The 21,087-nt window shown below is 36.9% G+C and overlaps 1 protein-coding gene across 1 annotated transcript in view; it reads left to right on the forward strand.

The window, feature by feature from the left end:
• Nucleotides 1–9,968, forward strand: part of AGTR1 (angiotensin II receptor type 1) — a 45,169-nt gene extending 35,201 nt beyond the window's left edge. Inside the window, exon 3 of the mRNA XM_047784313.1 lies at nucleotides 7,986–9,968. Coding sequence (XP_047640269.1) covers nucleotides 8,032–9,111 — 1,080 coding nt within the window. The 5' untranslated portion in view covers nucleotides 7,986–8,031 and the 3' untranslated portion in view covers nucleotides 9,112–9,968. The remainder of the gene's footprint in view (nucleotides 1–7,985) is intronic.
• Nucleotides 9,969–21,087: the final 11,119 nt, after the last annotated feature.

The following is a 21,087-nucleotide window of genomic DNA, read 5'->3' on the forward strand; positions in this document are numbered from 1 at the left end:
CTGTAGTGCTCTCCTATCTTCTGCCTTTTAACTTTAACAATCTATGAAATAGAGGTGAGAACAGGTATTGGTTTTCCCATTCTAAATATTTTGTAATATTTGAGATAATAAACCCAAAAGACTAAAATTACCTATGTATAAATTTAGTGACAAAACAAGCCCTTGGACAGGTCTGTAGTCCAGTGCTTTTCTCTGCCAAACCATTCTACTGTCTATCTGTTTTTATAGCATTTTAGCGTAAAAACGATAAAAGGTAGCATACAAAACTGTACTTAAAAAATGTAACTGTGATAAAATCAACATTACTCTTAAAGAATTCATTATCATAGCACAAAGGTCCATTTAGCTCTTCAAAGCACTGACTAACATAATACTTTGAAGTATCATACTAAATAGTATATTACTATGAGGTTCCTTTATAATACTATGCCCTCACCTCTATGTTTTATCCGGGCAACTGAACCACATTAGTATTCGCCAAACTTTAAAAAGATGTACTTTTCCCCACAAAGAATCTGAGAGTAGGCTCATTTTGAGTAAGTTATTTTAACAGGGACACATTGTGCCATTTTTTTCATAGGATGATGTAATCGTGACTCCCTAACTTCAGGTCATGTTTTAATTTTGATTTGCAGCCATAAACCAATCTGTCTTCACTGGCAATTCACCTAGAATTGCCAGTGAATAACACAGAAGATGCCTAAAAGGCTCACAGTCTTTGACCATAAGTAGAATGGAAACAGCTAGTCTAGATAGAGTCCAAACCTATAATCTTGACCTCATCAACCTAGAGTCACAACCAGCTATCCAAATGCTCTGCTGGATTAAAAATTTGGGGTAGATAGATTATCTAAAAAATGAGGGAGGAGGAACCTACTGTCACTATAACATAATAATCTTAAGTAGAGTTTCTTTATTCATAATCTTCAGTAAAAGGTAAAGTTCTTTTCAGTTCATTTTTAAGAAAAATAGCTCTTTTAATTATAGAATGTTATTAAATCACTGTGACACTAATAATATCTATATCAAGACATATCTGATTTAATGATTTACCAGGTAATTTTTACTTGTCAAGTCATTACTGTCTTTGTCTTCAAAAGATGTATACCTATTCAGAGGAAATATTATGAAATTTCAGTGTTTCAGGAGATTTCTTAAAGCATGTGCTGCCTCCCTGATTATACAGACGTCTAGAGAAGCTAAGTGACTGGTTCAAGGTCATCTACCCAGTGAGTGTTGGAAAGCCAAAATTAGAACCCACGTCTCCTTACACATTGTGCAGGATCAATTTTTAGACTATCATTCAAAGAATATTCCTATTGTGATCAGGACATGGGGTAATTGGGGGAAGTATGTACAATATGCTGAATATTTAATCCTTCTAGCTTCATTTAAAATTTATGGTTATGGGAGTTCCCATCGTGGAGCAGCAGAAATAATTCCGACTAGGAACCATGAAGTTGTGGATTCGATCCCTGGCCTCGCTCAGTGGGTTAAGGATCTGGTGTTGCTGTGGCTGTGGTGTAGGCTGACAGCTGTAGCTCCAATTAGACCCCTAGCCTGGGAACCTCCATATGCTGCAAATGCGGCCCCTAAAAAGCAAAATAAATAAATAAATAAATAAAATTCATGATTGTCATTTATGTAATGTTAAAAATTTTAATTTGAAATGAACTGCCATGTGGCCAATAATCTCATAATACATATAAATTCTAAAACCTATCATAATTTCTTAAGGGTATAAATTAATCAGTGCTTCCTTTCCTTCCCAACTTTCCTTATATCTGTTAAAATGAAATTTGAAATGAGATAAGCCGTTTCTGCTGTTGATTTAAAGTCTAAACAAGCAAATGTGGAGTGCCTCACATATGAAATCTGGGGTTTTGCTCACACATTGGATAAAGCAGCTGTTATTGGCTGAGATGCCCACCTAGGCACTCTTACATCTGTTGAACAAAGAAAAACTTATAAACATTCTCCAAAACCCCATATGAATAAAAATGATGCTTTCTCTTCCTCGATGACCAAGATACTGATCTTATGAAATGTGATTATGATTCACTCAGGAAAATTCTATGAATCGATAAGTTTGAGGAATTTAGGAGTATTAAAGGACAGGAGGGCTTCATTTTTGTACAAGCTTTCTTCCAGGTTAGATGTTATTTTCCTTTTCTCCTAGTCTCTGGATCTACTCTTTCTAGGCTCACTAGAAAACCTCTTATGGCCTTCTATATTTAACATAGGAAGAGTATTTTCTAATACCAACATGTCAAAGGAAGATTATTAAGCACTTGAATAGAATTAATCACATATCTTTTATCTCCCTATCTTTTCTTTTTGAAATAAAAAAAAAATCATACAACAAAGACAGCCAAGAGTGTAGGATAAACAAGAGTGGGAGGAAATACCATAGGAATGAAGAAAGTTATTTGAAGAGCTTGGGATATTCATCGAAACCAACTTGTTTAAACTATAATTTATGATAAATAGGAGCTTCTTGAGTGGAGAAAAATTTAATTGTAGTTTAGTGTTACATTATTAGTTATAAAAGTACTGAATAATTTCCAAGAAGCAAATTTCAGGATTAACACCTTACTTTTCTTGAAATTTATACCTTAGAAGGTACTTGTGAATTTCATTTTATAAAGCTGAGTTCTTTAGGTTCTTGGGCTATTTTAGACAAAGCAAAGGGGAGGACTAATTGAAGATGACAAAACACTTAACCACCTTCACCACAGTTGGCTACACCTGGTATGAGCAGAAATAAGAAAGAGCTTGCACTGTTTTCATTTCTTGTGAGGACAGGCCGTGGAAAACAATACTGACTTAGGAAGAGGGCCAGAAACTGCTACCTATCACTTAGACACACCTGCATTCATTAAGTTTAAGGAGACTTAATCTTAAGTACTAAATTAGTATAGCATTCATAATTTTAATAAAATATTTTTGTATAAAGAGAGAGAATCATCTAGGAATTGCAGAGGCAAATCACCTCCAAGGGAAGTATTTAACATAGGAAAGTTGGTTAGGATTGCCAGCCAAGAGCATGGTATTCTCCTATCTGTCTGACTTGAGAGTAATTCTGGTCACTTGCCTTATGATGCAGGCTCTCTGCCATGCTCCCTTCTTCATGGCTGCCAGGGTGACTAGCATGGAGAAGAGTGTTCCCCAGAGAGGCCTAGATGCTTCATCAAAGGACATGATGGTGTGGGGGAGCAACAAAAGGGACAGACTATAGTGCAAAGATTACTGGATCTAAGCAACCTATTATCACCAAATAATGTGTAAGGCAACATCCAGTCAAGATAAAGACAATGGATCAAACAATCATGGATGTTACCCTTTTTCTTTAAATACATAAAACATCACATTACAGCTCTGAATAAGAATTGTCCAGAGAACCAACACCAGATACACAGCTGAGATAAAGTTTTAAACAACTTTACCAGCACCATTAGACTCGTACTGACGGCAGTTGAGACCAGGTTTCCTGGTTAAAGGCAGGAACTGGAAAACCACTGCCCACTGTGACCAAAGACTAAGACAACTTCTGCAGACCAGCAAAAATTTGAGAATGGGTGCAGGCCCTAATCTGCAGTATCTGCAAAGTACAGGGTTGGAAACTAGGCTGAGAACTTACATACAAAATTTCCAGGAGTTCCCATTGAGGCTCAGCAGTTAATGAACCCAACTATTCTGATAATTTCTTTTAAAAAAGAAAGAAAAAACAAAACATTCTTTCCTAGGTTTGTTTTTAAAAACCAGGGAAGCTGTCAAGGAATGCAAGGTAACTCCTACTTAAAGCAAGCAATAGATAAATGCATTGGGGCCACCATGAGCCAAGCTTATGTTTGCAGCAGACTGAAAGTTCCCACCTGACTCATGGAAAATTTATTCAGCTGCTTAAGATTATTTTTTACTCATACTTTGAAAGAACAACAGCTTGGTATTTTTAGCCTTTTAATGGCAAGAGGAAGAGCTTACCAGTGATAACTCCCCTTTTTTAATTTCTCATGCTTTTTGACCCAGAGCTGAGTCAGTGCTTGCCTTGCATTCAAAAAATAATAGTAAAGATTCAAATAAAACATATTTATTAAATACTATTTGAAAGATAAACCCAGTGTTTTCAAGTTATCTCATTTAATCCTACAATAATTAAGTGCAATTAAGAATCATTGCTCTCATTTCTTACAGATGAGGAAACTGAGGGTGATGGTCAGAGAAATGGTATTTGTAAATTGCAAAGAAGTTTCTATTATAAGCATTTTGACTCCAAATTCCATCTTCTTTCCCCTAAGAAGAAATGAAATGATGATGTAAAATTCATATAAACCACAGAGCCTGAGTAAAAGCTATGGTGAGAGCCAGAAATAGAGAGAGATGGATTCTCCTGTGTTTTCAATCAGTATCTTATCTACCTATAACCCTGCTGGGGAAAGCACGATGAAACGAAAAAGTAGCTGCTTTCTGAGGACTCACAAGTTTGGTGTCCTAGTAGACCACATCTCTCTCCTTCAGCTGCTCACCAAAAGAGCATCCTTTCATGCTTCAAAGAGAGAAGTAACCTACTCTCTCTCACTTATTTATGATCAAGTGAGGACCAAATCTCTATTCTATCTGGGCTGGCCAGATGGTTACCTTTAAGTTCCAACCACTTGGTTTCCCATATACCCTCAAAAGTCCAGTGCCATCTCTGGGAAAGGTCCCTGGTCACCCCAGACATCACTATTAAACTGGGTTGGTGATAAATAGAGAACATTTCACATGCCTCCTAATATGGTATGGTATTCAATACACTGAGACAATTGTGTCTTTAAGCCTCCTGTTCCCCTAGTAGAGTCAAATCTTCCAAAGGAGGAGCCTGTGACTTTATTCACTTTGTATCCCTGACCCCAGTCCACAGTAGGTGTTTAGTGAATATAGGATGAATGGATGATTGCCTGGTGAATGCACCATTTGTTTTTCTGCTTCTTTATGCTTGTTTCTGCTATTTTCATCAACCAAAATTCCTCTCCCTCATCCTTACTAGGTAACAAGTCTTAGTCATTACTTAAACATTTATTTAAAATATTCTTGCACTTAGTATATTCAATGTTATGCCCAGGGTTTCTGAAGTAATATACACATTGCATTATAGAGACCTCACTCAAATGTCAAGGTATATTTCTTTAGTTGTTCAGAGCAACCTTTTGTACATTAAATATTAGTCAATATGGATCAATGGAAAGTTAAGAAGAGGCTGACCTCAGAATGTGAAGGGATTGGACTCCAAAACTATGTTTATAAATTGGCCCTTTCAAATGCAAATGTTTCCACAGAAATTCTTTGATAAATGATGGTTACAGTTCCAGCCTAGTCAATAAAAATTCTACTCCCCTCTAGAGAAAAAATTAACAGAACCAACCTGAGTTGTGTGCCCTCAAAGTAAGGTCAAGAGAGGAAAGAAAGGAGAATTTCCTCACAGCTTTCAGGTACCCAAGTTCACTGGATCCAGGGGGTCCTAATGCATCCAGTTCATTCCTTCCTAACTTTAAAGCCCTTGTGCCCAAACTCAAATAAATATTTAACTCTGCCCTAGTTTTCAGTTATGGAGTTCAAACTAGGCTACTTTTAATCTTTGAGATTCTTTAACCTTGACATTTCCAATTTTTCCCTAAGCAAAATCCAACTTAACTAGACGTTAGAAGCCAAAGAAAATAATTAATCCGCATTAAGGTGTAAATGACTGTGAGCCCATAAACTTTTTATGTAGCATTTAATTTTTAATAGAGTATTTGCTTACCAAAATGAATTTATACTTCTAAATTGGCATAATTTCAGTAACTATGATTGGGAAAAAAAAAAAGAAAGAAAAATCAGGAAAATGTAGGTAAATCTTTCTGGATGGGGAAGAAATAAGTCAAAGCTCCCTGAGAGCCTCACCCCAGTTTCTATTAAATTATTCCTTCTTTTCATCTTTTTCTGTTTTATAAACTACAGATTTCTAAAAGTGCCAAGGTTTTGTTGTTGTTGTTGTTGCTGTTGATATTTTTAGCTTGGTTTGGTTGGGTTTGGCTTTGGGTTTGAGTTTGGCTTCACAATGAAGCCCATGTTGACACTGAGTACTTTCTGTCATATTCTTTGGGAGTAGAATGTAAATTGAGTCTATTAGCCCTTGGAAATTAGTCTTAATACTCTCTGCTCACAGCTTTAAGTGATATACTATTCATTCATTCATTTGTCCACTTGGTCTCTTATTCATCATATATTTATCATCTGCCTCCTGGAAGGTGCCAGGGCCTACCCTAGTAATAAACAAGATGACTTGAAACAGGCCTTAACCTCAAGCAGCTGACAAATCAGTGGAGAAGACCTATATCAATAGACAATTACAACATATAGCTCAAAACCACATCCAAAGTGCCAAAGCAGCTCAGAAAATGGAACAGCCAATTGCCCACACAAGTCAGAAAGGTTCCATAGAGGATGTGACAGTGCCTGTTTGTGGATGCTCATGCAATCCCTAAATGGAAAAGAAAAAAGAAAAGGAAGTGATTTAGATTATATAGTTACAAGTACAAAAGGAGAAGATAATGAGGATGCAGAGCCAAAAACTTGGATAGGGAGAAAAACTGCCTCCTTGGGGGAGGCAAAGAGGCCACTTAAGAACCCTCTTTTCCCAGTGTTATCTCTCAGAATCCGGCTACTTGAGTCTCATCCCTTTCACAGCACCACTTTGCACCAAGAGAGACACTGCCTTAGGCATGCATGTTTATCCAGCTCTCCCAATGCCAAGCACAGCTATCCTGGGCAGATTAGTAGTGTCTTATTCTTGTTCCTCTTCTTACCCAGGACACAAGGTAAGGGAAATGCACACCGACTCATCTAGGGACCTGCTTCTGGTGGAACAATAGGATTTTTACCCAATACCACTACCCTGCTGGCCAGCCTCGCCTGCGTCTAGTGCGGGCCTTCACCTCAGGGTCTGCCTGTGCCACATCCTGCCATGTTACCCTCACAGCATCTTCAGCCTCCTTCCAAGGGTTTTTTAATGAACCCTTGTCTAGGGCAAAATATGATTTCTTTCTAAACCACACAAATGAATAGCTTGATTGTTAATTATGTAAAATATCGGAGAAAATATGTGCAGACATCTTTATAGCACTCATTCCAGCATCTGATTCTTTCTAAAACCCTGAAAAACTTCTGCTGTCTTGAGCCTCCATAAAACACATGTTTTATTGATAAGCCTGATCTAATCTATTCATTTGACATCCTTGTTAGATAAATGGTTAAGCTCAGAGTTACCTCCAGAAATGGCTTGTAGGTATAAAAATTAGGAGATTCAGGCCCTTTTGCTAGACTGAGTTGAAAGTTAAGGAATAAGTGGTTATTGCCTGTAGTGACCTGGAAAATTATGGAAAGCATGTGTACCCTAAAGCCTTGAGCCCTGCCTTTTATCCTCTCCTAAATCAATCCTCACAATGACCACGATTCCTTAGTAAGCTATAGCAGTTTTTCAGACCACTAAAGTGAGAATGCTAATAATATTTATACCTAAGATTGTAATATGAAAAAAAAAATGGTTCAAAGAATGGATATGGATGTGTCACCTTTCTGAAGTTAAATACAAATTAATTAGCCTTGCTTACCTCAGGAAAAACTCAAGTCTTTCTGAATAACTAATTTAATTCAGTAGTATTTTCTGAGCTTTAGATTGTGTTTTTTTATCAATTTGGAAGGTAGGATTTCCTTTCAGAAAAAAAATGCAAAGGATCTCAACTGAGTAGTCACATAGGACCCCACTACCACTTGTCTAGAGGATATTTACCACTTTCTAGAAAAGCAATATGTTCAAAACTTAAGTGTGCACAGATTTTCTCCAGAACACATGATCTGTATTTTTCCCTAAAAGTAGAGTTACTTTTGATTGAGAATTAAAACTATTTGTTTACAACTGTAAGTTAGAATTTTTTTTTTTACTTTTTCATTTTTATTTTTCCCAGGTGCGTTTGGCGTAGTGACTGAGACTAATTAACCCAGGAGATCAAAATGATCCTCAACTCTTCCACAGAAGATAGTATTAAAAGAATCCAAGATGACTGCCCCAAAGCTGGAAGGCATAATTACATATTTGTCATGATCCCTACTTTATATAGTATTATCTTTGTGGTGGGAATATTTGGGAACAGTTTGGTGGTAATTGTCATTTATTTTTACATGAAACTGAAGACTGTGGCCAGTGTTTTTCTTTTGAATTTAGCACTAGCTGACTTATGCTTTTTACTGACTTTGCCACTGTGGGCTGTCTACACTGCTATGGAATACCGCTGGCCCTTTGGCAATTACCTATGTAAGATCGCTTCAGCCAGTGTCAGTTTCAACCTCTATGCCAGTGTGTTTCTACTCACATGTCTAAGCATTGATCGCTACCTGGCTATCGTACATCCAATGAAGTCCCGCCTTCGACGCACAATGCTTGTGGCCAAAGTCACCTGCATCATTATTTGGCTGCTGGCTGGCTTGGCCAGTTTGCCAACCATAATCCACCGCAATGTATTTTTCATCGAAAATACCAATATCACAGTTTGTGCTTTCCATTATGAATCCCAAAATTCAACCCTCCCTGTAGGTCTGGGCCTAACCAAGAATATACTGGGTTTCCTGTTTCCTTTTCTGATCATCCTTACAAGTTATACTCTTATTTGGAAGGCCCTAAAGAAGGCTTATGAAATTCAGAAGAACAAACCAAGAAATGATGATATTTTCAAGATAATTATGGCAATTGTGCTTTTCTTTTTCTTTTCGTGGGTTCCCCACCAAGTATTCACTTTCCTGGATGTACTGATTCAGTTGGGCATCATACATGACTGTAAAATTGCAGATATTGTCGACACCGCCATGCCCATCACTATTTGCTTGGCGTATTTTAACAACTGCCTGAATCCTCTCTTTTATGGCTTTCTGGGGAAAAAATTTAAAAAATATTTTCTCCAGCTTCTGAAATACATTCCCCCAAAGGCCAAATCCCACTCAAGCCTGTCTACAAAAATGAGCACACTTTCCTACCGCCCCTCAGAAAATGGAAGCTCTTCCACCAAGAAGTCTGCCCCATGTACTGAAGTTGAGTGACACACTTGAAACCTGTGAAGTCATCTTGTGAAAGAAAGAGCAAGAGAAACATTCCTCTACAACATTTTGCTAGTAAATGAGCATGAGCTACTTTTTAGAATTTAAGAAGAGAATGGATTATGTGGACTGAACTGACTTTTCTAGTGCTCTGAACAAAAGCTTTTCTTTCCCTTTGCACCTATACAAAGCAGAGTCACATGTTGCCACATTTCGCATTAGATAAATGATGTCCACTCAAAGGACCATGTCAGAAACTGAATGAATGTGTTGATTTGGAAAATTTTACCAGTATAAATGCCATCCTCCCAGTCGGCTCTTGTTCTGTTATTTTTGATTTCCACAAAAAGGTCCTCAGAATATGTTAAACCTTGAGAGGAGCAACAGGAGATCTAAGCTCAAGATTTCTCTGTCCAATTTCCAAAGGGCAGTAAAGTTTTTGTGCCTATTTAGCTATTATCAACTATGGCTCCATTGTACCTGCTACTGCACATTTTGTCAGGTTTCAGAAACTTTTGTGAAATTCAACCAGTGTTGTATAGATTCACACTGCCAAAATATGCCAGCTAAATGATTTATTTGTATAATGATGTTACTGAAGTCACAAAAAAAAATTAAACTACTTGTAAAGGTGTTATTCTGGTCCCAGGTAGTAGTGTCTTCCTAGTCATATTAGTTTTATTTCATATCTGAGAAGTATATATATATTGTGGTAAAAAGATTATATATCATAAAGTATGCCTTACTGTTTTAAAAATTATATACTCTACCTATATATGTATATGTATATCTCTAAAATGTTGTTACTTTATTAAAATCCAGCAAAGTTATATTCACATTAAAATAACTTTATCATAGCATATTTAATCTTCATTATTTAAAATAGACACTGATTTATTTCTAAAGCAACTGCAAATAAGTACAAATATATTTCCATTTAAATTTTGATACAACTGATAGTTTAATACTGTTGGTTATAGATTTTATATTCTGCCATTGAAAAGATAGAAAACAATTTTATTCCACTGCACAATATGGGATACATCACTTTGAATTATCCAAAGTTTTTCATGAAACAAAGAAAAAATTTATTCCTTCTAACGCTAAAATAATAAATTATTTTATACAACTTTTTTTCTTCACCCATGGCATATGGAAGTTCCTAGGCCAGGGATGGAATCCAAGCTGCAGCTGCAACCTGTGACACAATTGTGGCAATGCCAGATCCTTAACCCACTGCACCAGCCAAGGATCAAACCTGTGCTGCCAAAGAGACAATGCCAGATTCTTAACCCACTGTTCCACAGCAAGAACTCATACACAAAATTTTTTAATAATGGATTTTTCTAATCACATACATGATCACTATGGGAAATATGTATAAGGAAAGCATTTTAAAAAGTCATATTTTGTTTTTGTTCTCTTGCTCAAAAATTACCATTTTTAACATATGGGTACATTTTCTTCTACTTTTCTTGTATTCATTATATACACATACATGTATAAATCATGATACTGGAGTCATAATGTATGTAGTACTTCGTATACAAATTTTTCACCTACAGTCATAACACAGTAGTTTATTATACCATTAAATCTTTTCTGAAACATTTTAATAATTGCATAACATTGCAAAATACAGACATATCAGGTAGCATTCAAATTGGAACATTTAGCTCTTTTCTGGTTTTTCAATATCATAAGTTTCACTGTGCATGAATATTCAAGTACATGAATCTGATAAATCCGTCCTAATACACTCCTATAGGTAGTACAACCGAGTACACAGACATGAATATTTTTAATATTCTTAATACATATTGACACATATTTTCCAGAAAACTTATAACAATTTATAATACTACCATCTATGTATGACCATATCTCACCAAAGCCTCAGTAGCATAGAATATTTACTAGATTTAAGCAGAAAAGGAAATTTACTGTAAGGATTCAGGTGCTACACGCAGAAGCAGGAAGAAAACTACACTAAAGAAAGTGCTGGGATGTTCCTGCTCTCCTTGGCAGATGCCTTATCCTAGAGGCCTTTGCTGCTTTGGAGTCTACACAGAGCAGGTGGAGGTACTCATCTGACTCCATAAATTTGACCAACGATTGGGGAGATGTATAAAAGAGCTGATGGAGGTGTGCGTGAGGGGGAACATTCAGAGAGGTATTGGTAAGATGGGCACAATCTCCACAAAGCAGCTTATTACATTCACATTCCCAAAGATAAGAGTTATTTTGTGAATAAACATTGCTACATATGTCTCATTTTCCTTTTATGTTGTTTTTAACTTCACTGATATATAATGCCAGCCACTAATTCCAAAGGTTTTTTACTATTTTCACAAAGAATCACTGCTAAAAAGTAAATTCTAGCTCATTTCAAATTATAACATAAACTTACCATATTTGAAATCCCTCCAAGTCAGCTATGTAACAATTCATTTTTATTCAACAGTCATCTTAAGCCAAATGGTTACAAATACTTCAAACTTGCCAAAACATTTGATAAGTTAGAGTTGATAAGATTTCTGATAGATAATTGTACGTAGCCTCTATCTCATGTATTTATTAACTGGTAGGAATAACAAGTTTCCAGTTCTGTTTTCATTTTAACTTCATCAAATTATACTGTGATTTTTTCCCCATCCCCTTCTGTGAAACAGATATTGATAACTTCATGATTGATCTTGCTTTTTCAATGAGACTAACTTAATAGTGAAGTTGACTCTACCTACCAAAATGTTAGGATGGTATGCCATGACTTATTCTTCATAAACATCCTGAGAGGTTAAGTATAGTCCTTTTTTTAGACTATTTTACAAATTTATGCAGAAAAGAATATTTACTATGAGGCTCTAAGTGCCCAATAGAATTCAAGGGCAACCTATATATATCAGAATACATATTATATTATGATACACATTCCAGTTCTTCTTTCCTCCATGAAATAGTCATCTTTTCAGTCAATAATTCATTAATTCATGGATTCTATAAACTTTGTATTATTTACCCATTCTGGGCTGGAGGACTAGAGTTATGTAACATATAGCTTAAAATTCACAGGAGTTCCCCTCGTGGCTCAGCAGAAGCGAATCTGACTAGCATCCATGAGCACACAGGTTCAATCCCTGGACTTGCTCATTGGGTTAAGGATCCAGCGTCACCATGAGTTGTGGTGTGGGCTGAGATGTGGCGCAGATCCCATGTTGCTGTGTCTGTGGTGTAGGCCAGCAGCTACATCTCCAGTTAGACCCCTAGTATGGAAACCTCCATATGCTGCTGGTGTGGCCCTAAAAAGACAAAAAAAAAAATTCACAGTAAACTAGCTGCTGTGGGAAGTACGAAAGCAAGCCAAGTGAGCAGGTTGATTTGCTTAACTCTGTATACCTGACCAACTGTATTTTCCAACAATACATGCCAACCTGAGGAACTAAAGAGAAATTCGATTCAAACAGGCCACAAAAGTCAAGTGAAATGAGAGAAGGAATGCCAGGGAATTTTGAATACTGGTAATGAAGGGTGATTTTCCCATGAGCAATGAAGAAAGTAAATCAGGAGCAGAGGAGATATAGAAAGACTGAGAAGCAGCAGAGGCCTGGAGGCAGCCACACACCACCTCAAAGTTCAGTGTGCACACCTCTGGGAGAGCTGCATACAGATGTTTAGGCCCCCAGGGCCATGCCAGAGCCACTGGACCCAGATAAACCAGAGTAAGAAGGAATCTAAATATTGGGAAGCAAGTTATAAATAGTAAACAATGGTATGGGGCAAAAAAAAAGTATGATTTTTATAGATTTCAGGCTACATTATGGAATAGAAAAAGTCCTCTGAAAAACCATTCATACTAGAGGTTTTGATTAGACTGAAGAATAAATGTAAATGGAATAAGGAAATGGAAGTGGTGGAATATTGGAGCTAATGTTCAAAGAGTCAGGCTTTTCAAACTTAAAAGTCTGATTGAATCAGTTAAATGACATCTGTAACACATCCACTCTTGTCTGATATATTTGTGCAGCAGACTCTTTTCTGCACAGTATCCCTTCTCCCACTATTTTGGGAAGTTCTCAAGTCACTGAAGAACAGGACCATCTCATAATGAGCAGCCATTTTCCTACCTAACCTATCCCCAGAAGATGGTTAATTGATCCAGACTTGAAATAAAGCATTCACAGATTTATTCCTAAGAATTTTTCCTAAAGATACGGAAGAAGAGCTGGCCCATCCCAGTGTTGTAAATTGTTGGGTGAGAAGTGAGATGTAAGCTTGGGATCTATTAGCAACCATGTCTCCACTCTGGAGAAATCTAGTCTGCACTGAGAGTGAAGTCAACAGAAAGAGCAAGAAAGTCCTAGGAATACCTGAGTCCTTGATTATATCTGTGTCTGATGCCTAGTTGTATCCCTGCCCACCTTATACTTGAAACTAGCATCTATATCTCTAATAAGGGAATAGAACATAAGGATCTATACCTGAGATATGCATGTGTTCCTTTCTGGTTAATTGATAAGAATTTCCTTTCTGGAATGGCCATCATATCACTCATTGACCATCTAGCAGGAATACCAATCTAGGTCCCAGAATATCTTGATCTCTATCTTAATAAAGAATCATGTGTACTGTCCCTCCTTCACAAGTCTCCTTATGAAATGATGAAGACCAGGACATCCTATTGTGTGTGTTAGAGGGGAAGAGATGCACTAATGTAGAAGGAACCACACTCGGATGGGACAAAGGCACTATGGTACCTACTATTGTAGATCTCCCCCTGAGATGGCACACTGGTTAAATGCTCTTCTGTTGCCCAAGGAATTACAAGTATTACCTAGAGCATTAAATATAAGTAAAGAGAGGAAATGAGCCCCCCGAGAGCTCAAATACATGGCCTACACTGCTGCCTGCACCCTCTCCTCTCCACGACCTGGATTTCTCTAGATCTCAAAAAGCCTGCAAACACTGCATCCCACACTGTCCAAATAGCACAGAAAAGGTCTTCATTCAACAAGTCCTTACTTAGGAAATGAGGTAGCTGAGGTCTCAAAAAGTGAATTTTTACAATCAGAAAGAGCCAGAATGAGATTCTTTTTTTCAAAAGATAATAACTTAGAATGAGAAAATTTAGCTTTATTAATATTTAATTCTAAATCACTCATATACAAAGACGAAGAGGCTTTGTATAATAACCTTTTATGAGTTTAAAACCTTGAGGTTTGCCCTTCAAGCAGCATGATAGGAAAATATTTATCTATGTGCACAAGAGATATAAATTTGATGAATAAATGATGTTAATTTTTAAACTATTAAAAGCCAGTTTGCTATTATGATTACTTTGCCTTAAATATCAAAATGATGATATCTATGCCCCTGGGCCCCCTTCTTGATTCTTTCCATATCTTACAAAGCTTCTTTTGAAAAACTGAACAGGATGAGAAATAGGAATCCTGGCTGAAATGTCCCAAGGAGTTGGGCTATGTCTCATAGAACCTCTTTTCCAAAACTGATTAAGTTCTGCTATGGCATACAGTCACACAAAGTTGCTAAGTGATAATTTTCAGAAAATAAGCTTCAATTCTGTACAATTCTGTACAATGGCAGATACAAAGAAGGCTAATGCTCATGAAAAGGGAAAAGTCCTCATAGATTTATCCACAGAGATAAGAGCATCATATATGCAGACTCCTGAGCAGAAGTGATGTGTCATAGAAGAACCCCAGATGTGGATTGGTTTTGATTGGTGGAATTCTCCTTGCTGTTGTTGTTACAGAGAAGTTTCTAAGTAGTACTGAACTGATACAAAGAAAAGTATATTACAGAATATGCAGCAATTCCCTAAAGCTGCATCTCAATTTTAATCACTGGAAAAAAACTACAATAACTAAAGAGAGGAGGTGGGGAGAGAAGGATCCCCAAGCATATAATCTGATGTCCTAACAAATAAGTAACTGCTATTTTTATTCATTCATGTAGCAAATGGATAGTAGAAAAAAGCTTTTCTACAGATACCACCTTTATAGTTGTTCCTTGAGTACACATATCTGTTCCACCTTCTTCTGGAAATAGCCCCCTACTTCCACTGTGGTGCCCACCCCTTCCCACATTTAGTACAGAGTCTAGATAGGACTCTATCCCTCTTGCCAACACATGTAATGGAGGATGTGAGGAGACCTAAGCAAATCAGCCCATATATTCCTCTGACTGCAATGTTATGGGCACATAACCTAAAAAGACCCAATCCAGGTAAATTTCCTGATTTTGCCAGGAGCTACCAGACAAAAATGCTTGTCCTTATCATATAGAATTTAAATAAATATGAGGAGTAGATGTAGTATTTGGTCACTCCAAAGGGAGAGGGAGCAATTTCCTGGAGTTTTCACAGAAATCATAAGGAAAAAGCCAATAATGAAACCAAATAGTGAAAGGGTGGACCCAGAAATGGAAAGAAACCAAGCCTTTATAAAACCATTCGAGAACTGACTTTCTGTGCCAGGAACTGGAACTATCCTCTAGACTTCTCTTTTATTTTAAGCTAGTTGAGGATGAGTTTCCCAGAAAGATTATCCTAAAATCCAATTTTTAGCAAAAATCATTATAGCTACCATTTATCAAATTCTTATCATAGGACCATCAGAGTTCTCTGCTTATATGCATTATAGCATGTAATCCTACAAAATCAGTCTTCTCAGTTCTATTGTTATCCAATGAGACAAAATGAGGTTTAGAGATTTTGTATAATTGGTCCAAGGTAACATAACTGGCAAATGACGGAGGTCAAATTAAACCCAGGCATTCTGACTCTGGAATCTGTGCCGCCTTTTTATTTATTTATTTATTTATTTATTTATTTATTTATTTATTTATTCATTTTGCTTTTCAGGGCCATACCCGAGGCATATGGAAGTTCCCAGGCTAGGGGCTGAATCAGAGCTACAGCTGCTAGCCTATGCCACAGCCACAGCAACAAGGGATCTGAGCCGTGTCTATAACCTACACCACAGATCATGGCAATGCCAGATCCTTAATCCACTGAGCAAGGCCAGATCAAACCCTCATCCTCATGGATCCTCATCAGGTTCGTTAACCACTGAGCCACGAAGGGAACTCCTGTGCCCTCATTTACTAAACTATGTTTCCCCTTTCCAAAAAAATTGCAGCGTAAATATGAATCACACAGTACCTTCATACCTTCCAAAACATTGTCCATGTCTATTATATTAAAAGTCAACATGAGTATTATTGCGCTTTGTGTTAAGCTCATACCTACTGAGTCTCAAGTTAGAAATTTCCGTAATCTTTGAATTTGAAAGTTGGGCTCATTAATGGAAAGTACTAATTGACCTTAAACAAGATAACACTGGATTTTACATTTATTGTAATTTGATTTTAGATGAGCTTATGTTGGGTCTAGCAAATAAACAGGCTATGACTGATAACTGCCACAGTAATTAGTTCAAAGCTCTGGCCATTTCTAGATCCAGGAATTCAGATAGTACTCACTAAATGAGAGGGGAAAGGAAATTCCTACATTAACTTTTCATGTCGTTTTATCTTCTTACAACCTAACAGAATGATGTCTTTTGAGAAAACATTGTAGAAAAACTATATTATATTCTGAGAGATTTCCTTTTAAGTTATACAGTTCAGATTTGTCAGTAAATTTAGATATAGAATATACCTGGGAGACTGAAAACAAAAGTTTTATTTATCTCAACTGTGTCCAGAGACCAGAAGAATAAAGATGATACGCTCGCAGCCATGAGTCCTGAGGAAAAGTGCTAGTAGCATCACCGAAAATCACCTCAAAAATCACTATTCAAAACAGCTAGAGCTAAGAAGAGAGTTACAACAGATCAGGAAAAACATGCTCACCACTTTACCTTTGTTTCAGGATGCAGAACTGGTAGAAAGGAGTGGTTACACAGGAAATACTTAAAAACAAGGTGATTTACCCATGGCTGAGAGAATGACCATGATATGATGAAAATTCCAAGAGCCAATATGAATCAAAAAGTAGTAATGGAGGAGACTGATCAAGATAGTAGAGTAGGAGGATGTGGAACTCATCTGTCTTCATACAGCTGATGGTACACCCTGAGGAAAGATATGACTTGTGTCCATATCAAATCTAGCTCTCTCACCAAAGGCACAGGGATCACACAGTCTGTATAAGGACACTCCCACATAAGGACACACCTTCAAGACCCCAATAGGTAACTGTTTCACCTAAGTTCACAGAGACACATAAAGTTAAGCAAAATAAAAAGGCAGAGGAACTGACCTCAACTGAAATAGCACGAGGAAACTCCTGAAAAAATAATGAAACATAAAGAAACAATTTACCTTATAAAGAATTTAAAGCATTAGTAATAAGAGTGTTCAAAAAAAACAAAAAAACAAACAAACAAAAAAAAAGAGTCCCCGTCGTGGCGCAGTGGTTAAGGAATCCGACTAGGAACCATGAGGTTGCGGGTTCGGTCCCTACCCTTGCTCGGTGGGTTAACGATCCAGCGTTGCCGTGAGCTGTGGTGTAGGTTGCAGACGCGGCTCGGATCCCGCGTTGCTGTGGCTCTGGCATAGGCCGGTGGCTACAGCTCGGATTCGACCCCTAGCCTGGGAACCTCCATATGCCGCAGGAGCGGCCCAAGAAATAGCAACAACAACAACAACAACAACAACAAAAGACAAAAGACAAAAAAAAAAAAAAAGAATGTTAACTGAGTTAGGGATAGGAATAGATGACCACAGTGTGAATTTTAATAAGGACCTAGAAAATATAAAAAAGACTCAATAAGAAATGAATCATTCAATAACTGAAATTAAAAAGTACACTTGAAGGAGTGAATAGAAGATGAATTGATACAAAAGAATGAATAAGTGATCTAGAAGATAGAATAATGGCAATCAATCAGAATAGGAAAAGAAAAAAATTTTTTTAATGAGACTAGTTTAAGAGATCTCTACAATAACATTAAGCATAACAACATGTGTATTATAGTGGTTAAGAAGGAGAAAAGGGAATAGAAAGTTTTTTGGTGAAATTATAGCTGAAAACTTACCAAACCTGGAGAAGGAAACCTCTAGGTATAGTAGGCACAGAGGGTCCCAAACAAGATGAAACCAAACAGACCCACACAAAGATATATAATAATTAAAATAGCAGAAATTAAAGACAGAACTATAAATAATTAAAATAGCAGAAATTAAAAACAGCAGGAGAAAAGCAGTCATAGACAAGGGAATCCCCATAAGGCTATCAACTGATTTCTCTGAAGAAACTTTGCAGGCCAAAAGGAATAGCATGATATATGCAAAGTTCTGAAAGGCAGAAACCTGCAACCTAAGATACTCTACCAGCAAGATTATCATTTAGAATAGAAGGAAAGATAAAGAACTTCTCAGACAAGCAAAAAATGATTCATCAATATAAAGCCTACCCTAAAAGAAAGTGAAAGATCTGAATAGACATTTTCCCAAAGACATATAGATGGCCAATAAGCACATAAAAAGATGCTCAGCATCACTACTTATTAGGGAAAGGCAAATTAAAACCGTAATAAGATATCACCTCCCATTTGTCAGAATGGCTATTACCAAAGAGTCTACAAACAACTAATGTTGTCAAGGATGTGGAAAAAAAAAAAAAAAGGACACCCTTGTACACTGTTGGTGGGAATGTAAATTGGTGCAGTCATTATGCAAAATAGTATGGAGCTTCCTCAAATAACTAAAAATAGAAATACCATATAACCCAACAATTCTACTCCTAGGTATATACCTAGAAAAAATGAAAATACTAATTCAAAAAGATACACACACCCCAATGTTCATAACAGCACTATTTATAATAGTCAAAATACTGAAGCAACCTAAGTGTCCATCAGTAGTCAAATTGATGAAGAATATATATTGTGTATGAATGAATGAAAGAAACTAGAGAATATTATGCTTACTGAAATAAGTTGGACAAAAACAAATACCATATGATATCACTTATTCATGGAATCTAAAAAAATAAAACAAGTGAATGTATATAGCAAAACAGAGACAGACTTACCGAGATAGAAAACAAACTAATGGTTATTAGTGGGGAAAGTGAAGGGGGAGGGGCAATAAAGGGTACAGGATTAAGAGATATAAACTACTATGTATAAAATAGATAAGCAACAAGGATATATTGTATAGTACAGGGAATTATAGCCACTATTTTGTAATAACTTTTAGCGGCATATAATCTATAAAAATACTGAATCAATATGGTATACACCTGAAACCACTATAATATTATAAATCAAGAATACTTCAGTAAATAAAGGAGCCATAACTTGTAAATATAATACCAAAAATGTAGTAATAAGGAAAGTAGTAATGAAACATATCATTATAGGAAAGTTGGGCATAGGAGCAGATCAGTGATTCTCAACTGGGAATGATATGCTCCCTGGGGGGAATATTTGGCAAAGTTTGGAGACATTTTTGGATGTCACAACCTGGGGGAGCAAAGTGTTACTGCCATCCAGCGGCTAGAGACCTGGGAAGATGTTAATCATTCTATAATGCACAGGATAACCCCACAAAGCAAAAAATTATCTACTGCAAAATGTCATCAGGGTTAAGGTTGAGAATCCCTGGGGACCAGAAGGAAGAAAAGAGCACCATTTAAGCAGCGTGATTGGCTGTCATGCATGTTGGTAAAGTCTTGGTCTCCTGATTTTTATTGCCCAAAAAGTGCCTTTTCTCCCCTATTTTCTGTGTTCTCACTCACCTTTTCAAATCTCATTGAATGTGAACTTCATTCAAATCATACATTTCAGGGGGAAATTGTATTAAAAAGAGCAGTGTCCTTTGAGGGGGCTATCTATGCAAATCTATTAGGCTTGTGCAAAAAGCTGCATATTTTAAATTCACTCATGAATGTTAGGAACAAAAGCAGCTGCCAGAATGACATAAAGCCAAATGGTTACACCTCTACTTTCAAAATGAAGGCATGGGTGCCACTGAACAGCTAATCCTCAGAGAAGACACTAAACGCAGAAACGAAACACGTGGGCATGGCAGTGCAATCAGCAGCTCCACCAGGACACTCCATATTATTTCTAGCATTTGATGTTATTCTAATGAAAATTTTTATTGAATAAAATCAAAGCTATATTTTATTTTTACTCTAAATATTTCCATAAAGGATTTGAGCAGCTTCTAATGAAGAACACATTAAAACAGGATAATAGAAATCAGAAATATGGACTGCAGAGAGGAAGAACCGAAGCTACTGATAAAGCAGGCTAACAGAGCAGTCATGAGTGAGAAAAATTCTGTGTTCTGACCTTCTTGGAATGAAACAACAAACATCACAACATCCCCGGCAATATTTTTTCTTTTCTTCTTCTTCTTTTTTTTTTTTTTTTTAAGGCTGAGCCTGCAGCATATGGAAGTTCCCAGGCCAGGGGGCCAGGGGGCAGGAGGTCAAACAGGAGCTGTAGCTTCAGCCTGTGCAACAGCCAGGGCAACTCTGGATCCGAGCCACATCTGCAACTTATGCCGCAGCTTGTGGCAATGCCAGATATTTAACCCACTGAGTGAGGCCAGAGATTGAACCCGCATCCTCCTGGAGACTATGTCGGGTCCTTAACCCCATGAGCCACAACAGGAATGCCAATCTCCAGCAACTTTTGTCAAAGCAATAACAGACCTGGTTCCCAAAAGGAGCGAAATCTTTTTCATGCTAAATTCCTAAGGGGATTTCTCACATAGAATTGTGGAGATGTAGAGCAACATAAGGGATCAATTTCAAGCAACATTTTTCATTTGGGTCTGAAGCTTACACGTTGCTTTTGTAATGTTCTTCTATAAAAGCCAAAAGCATAACAATTCAATAAAGATGGTGATGTGAGGTGATCCAGTACTGTGATATGAGAGTCATTCAATGATGTACTTGACTGGAGTAGTAATATACATGTAATATCAATGGTATCTCTAGAT

Source organism: Phacochoerus africanus, chromosome 1 (genome assembly GCF_016906955.1).
Source record: "Phacochoerus africanus isolate WHEZ1 chromosome 1, ROS_Pafr_v1, whole genome shotgun sequence".
NCBI lineage: Eukaryota > Metazoa > Chordata > Mammalia > Artiodactyla > Suidae > Phacochoerus > Phacochoerus africanus.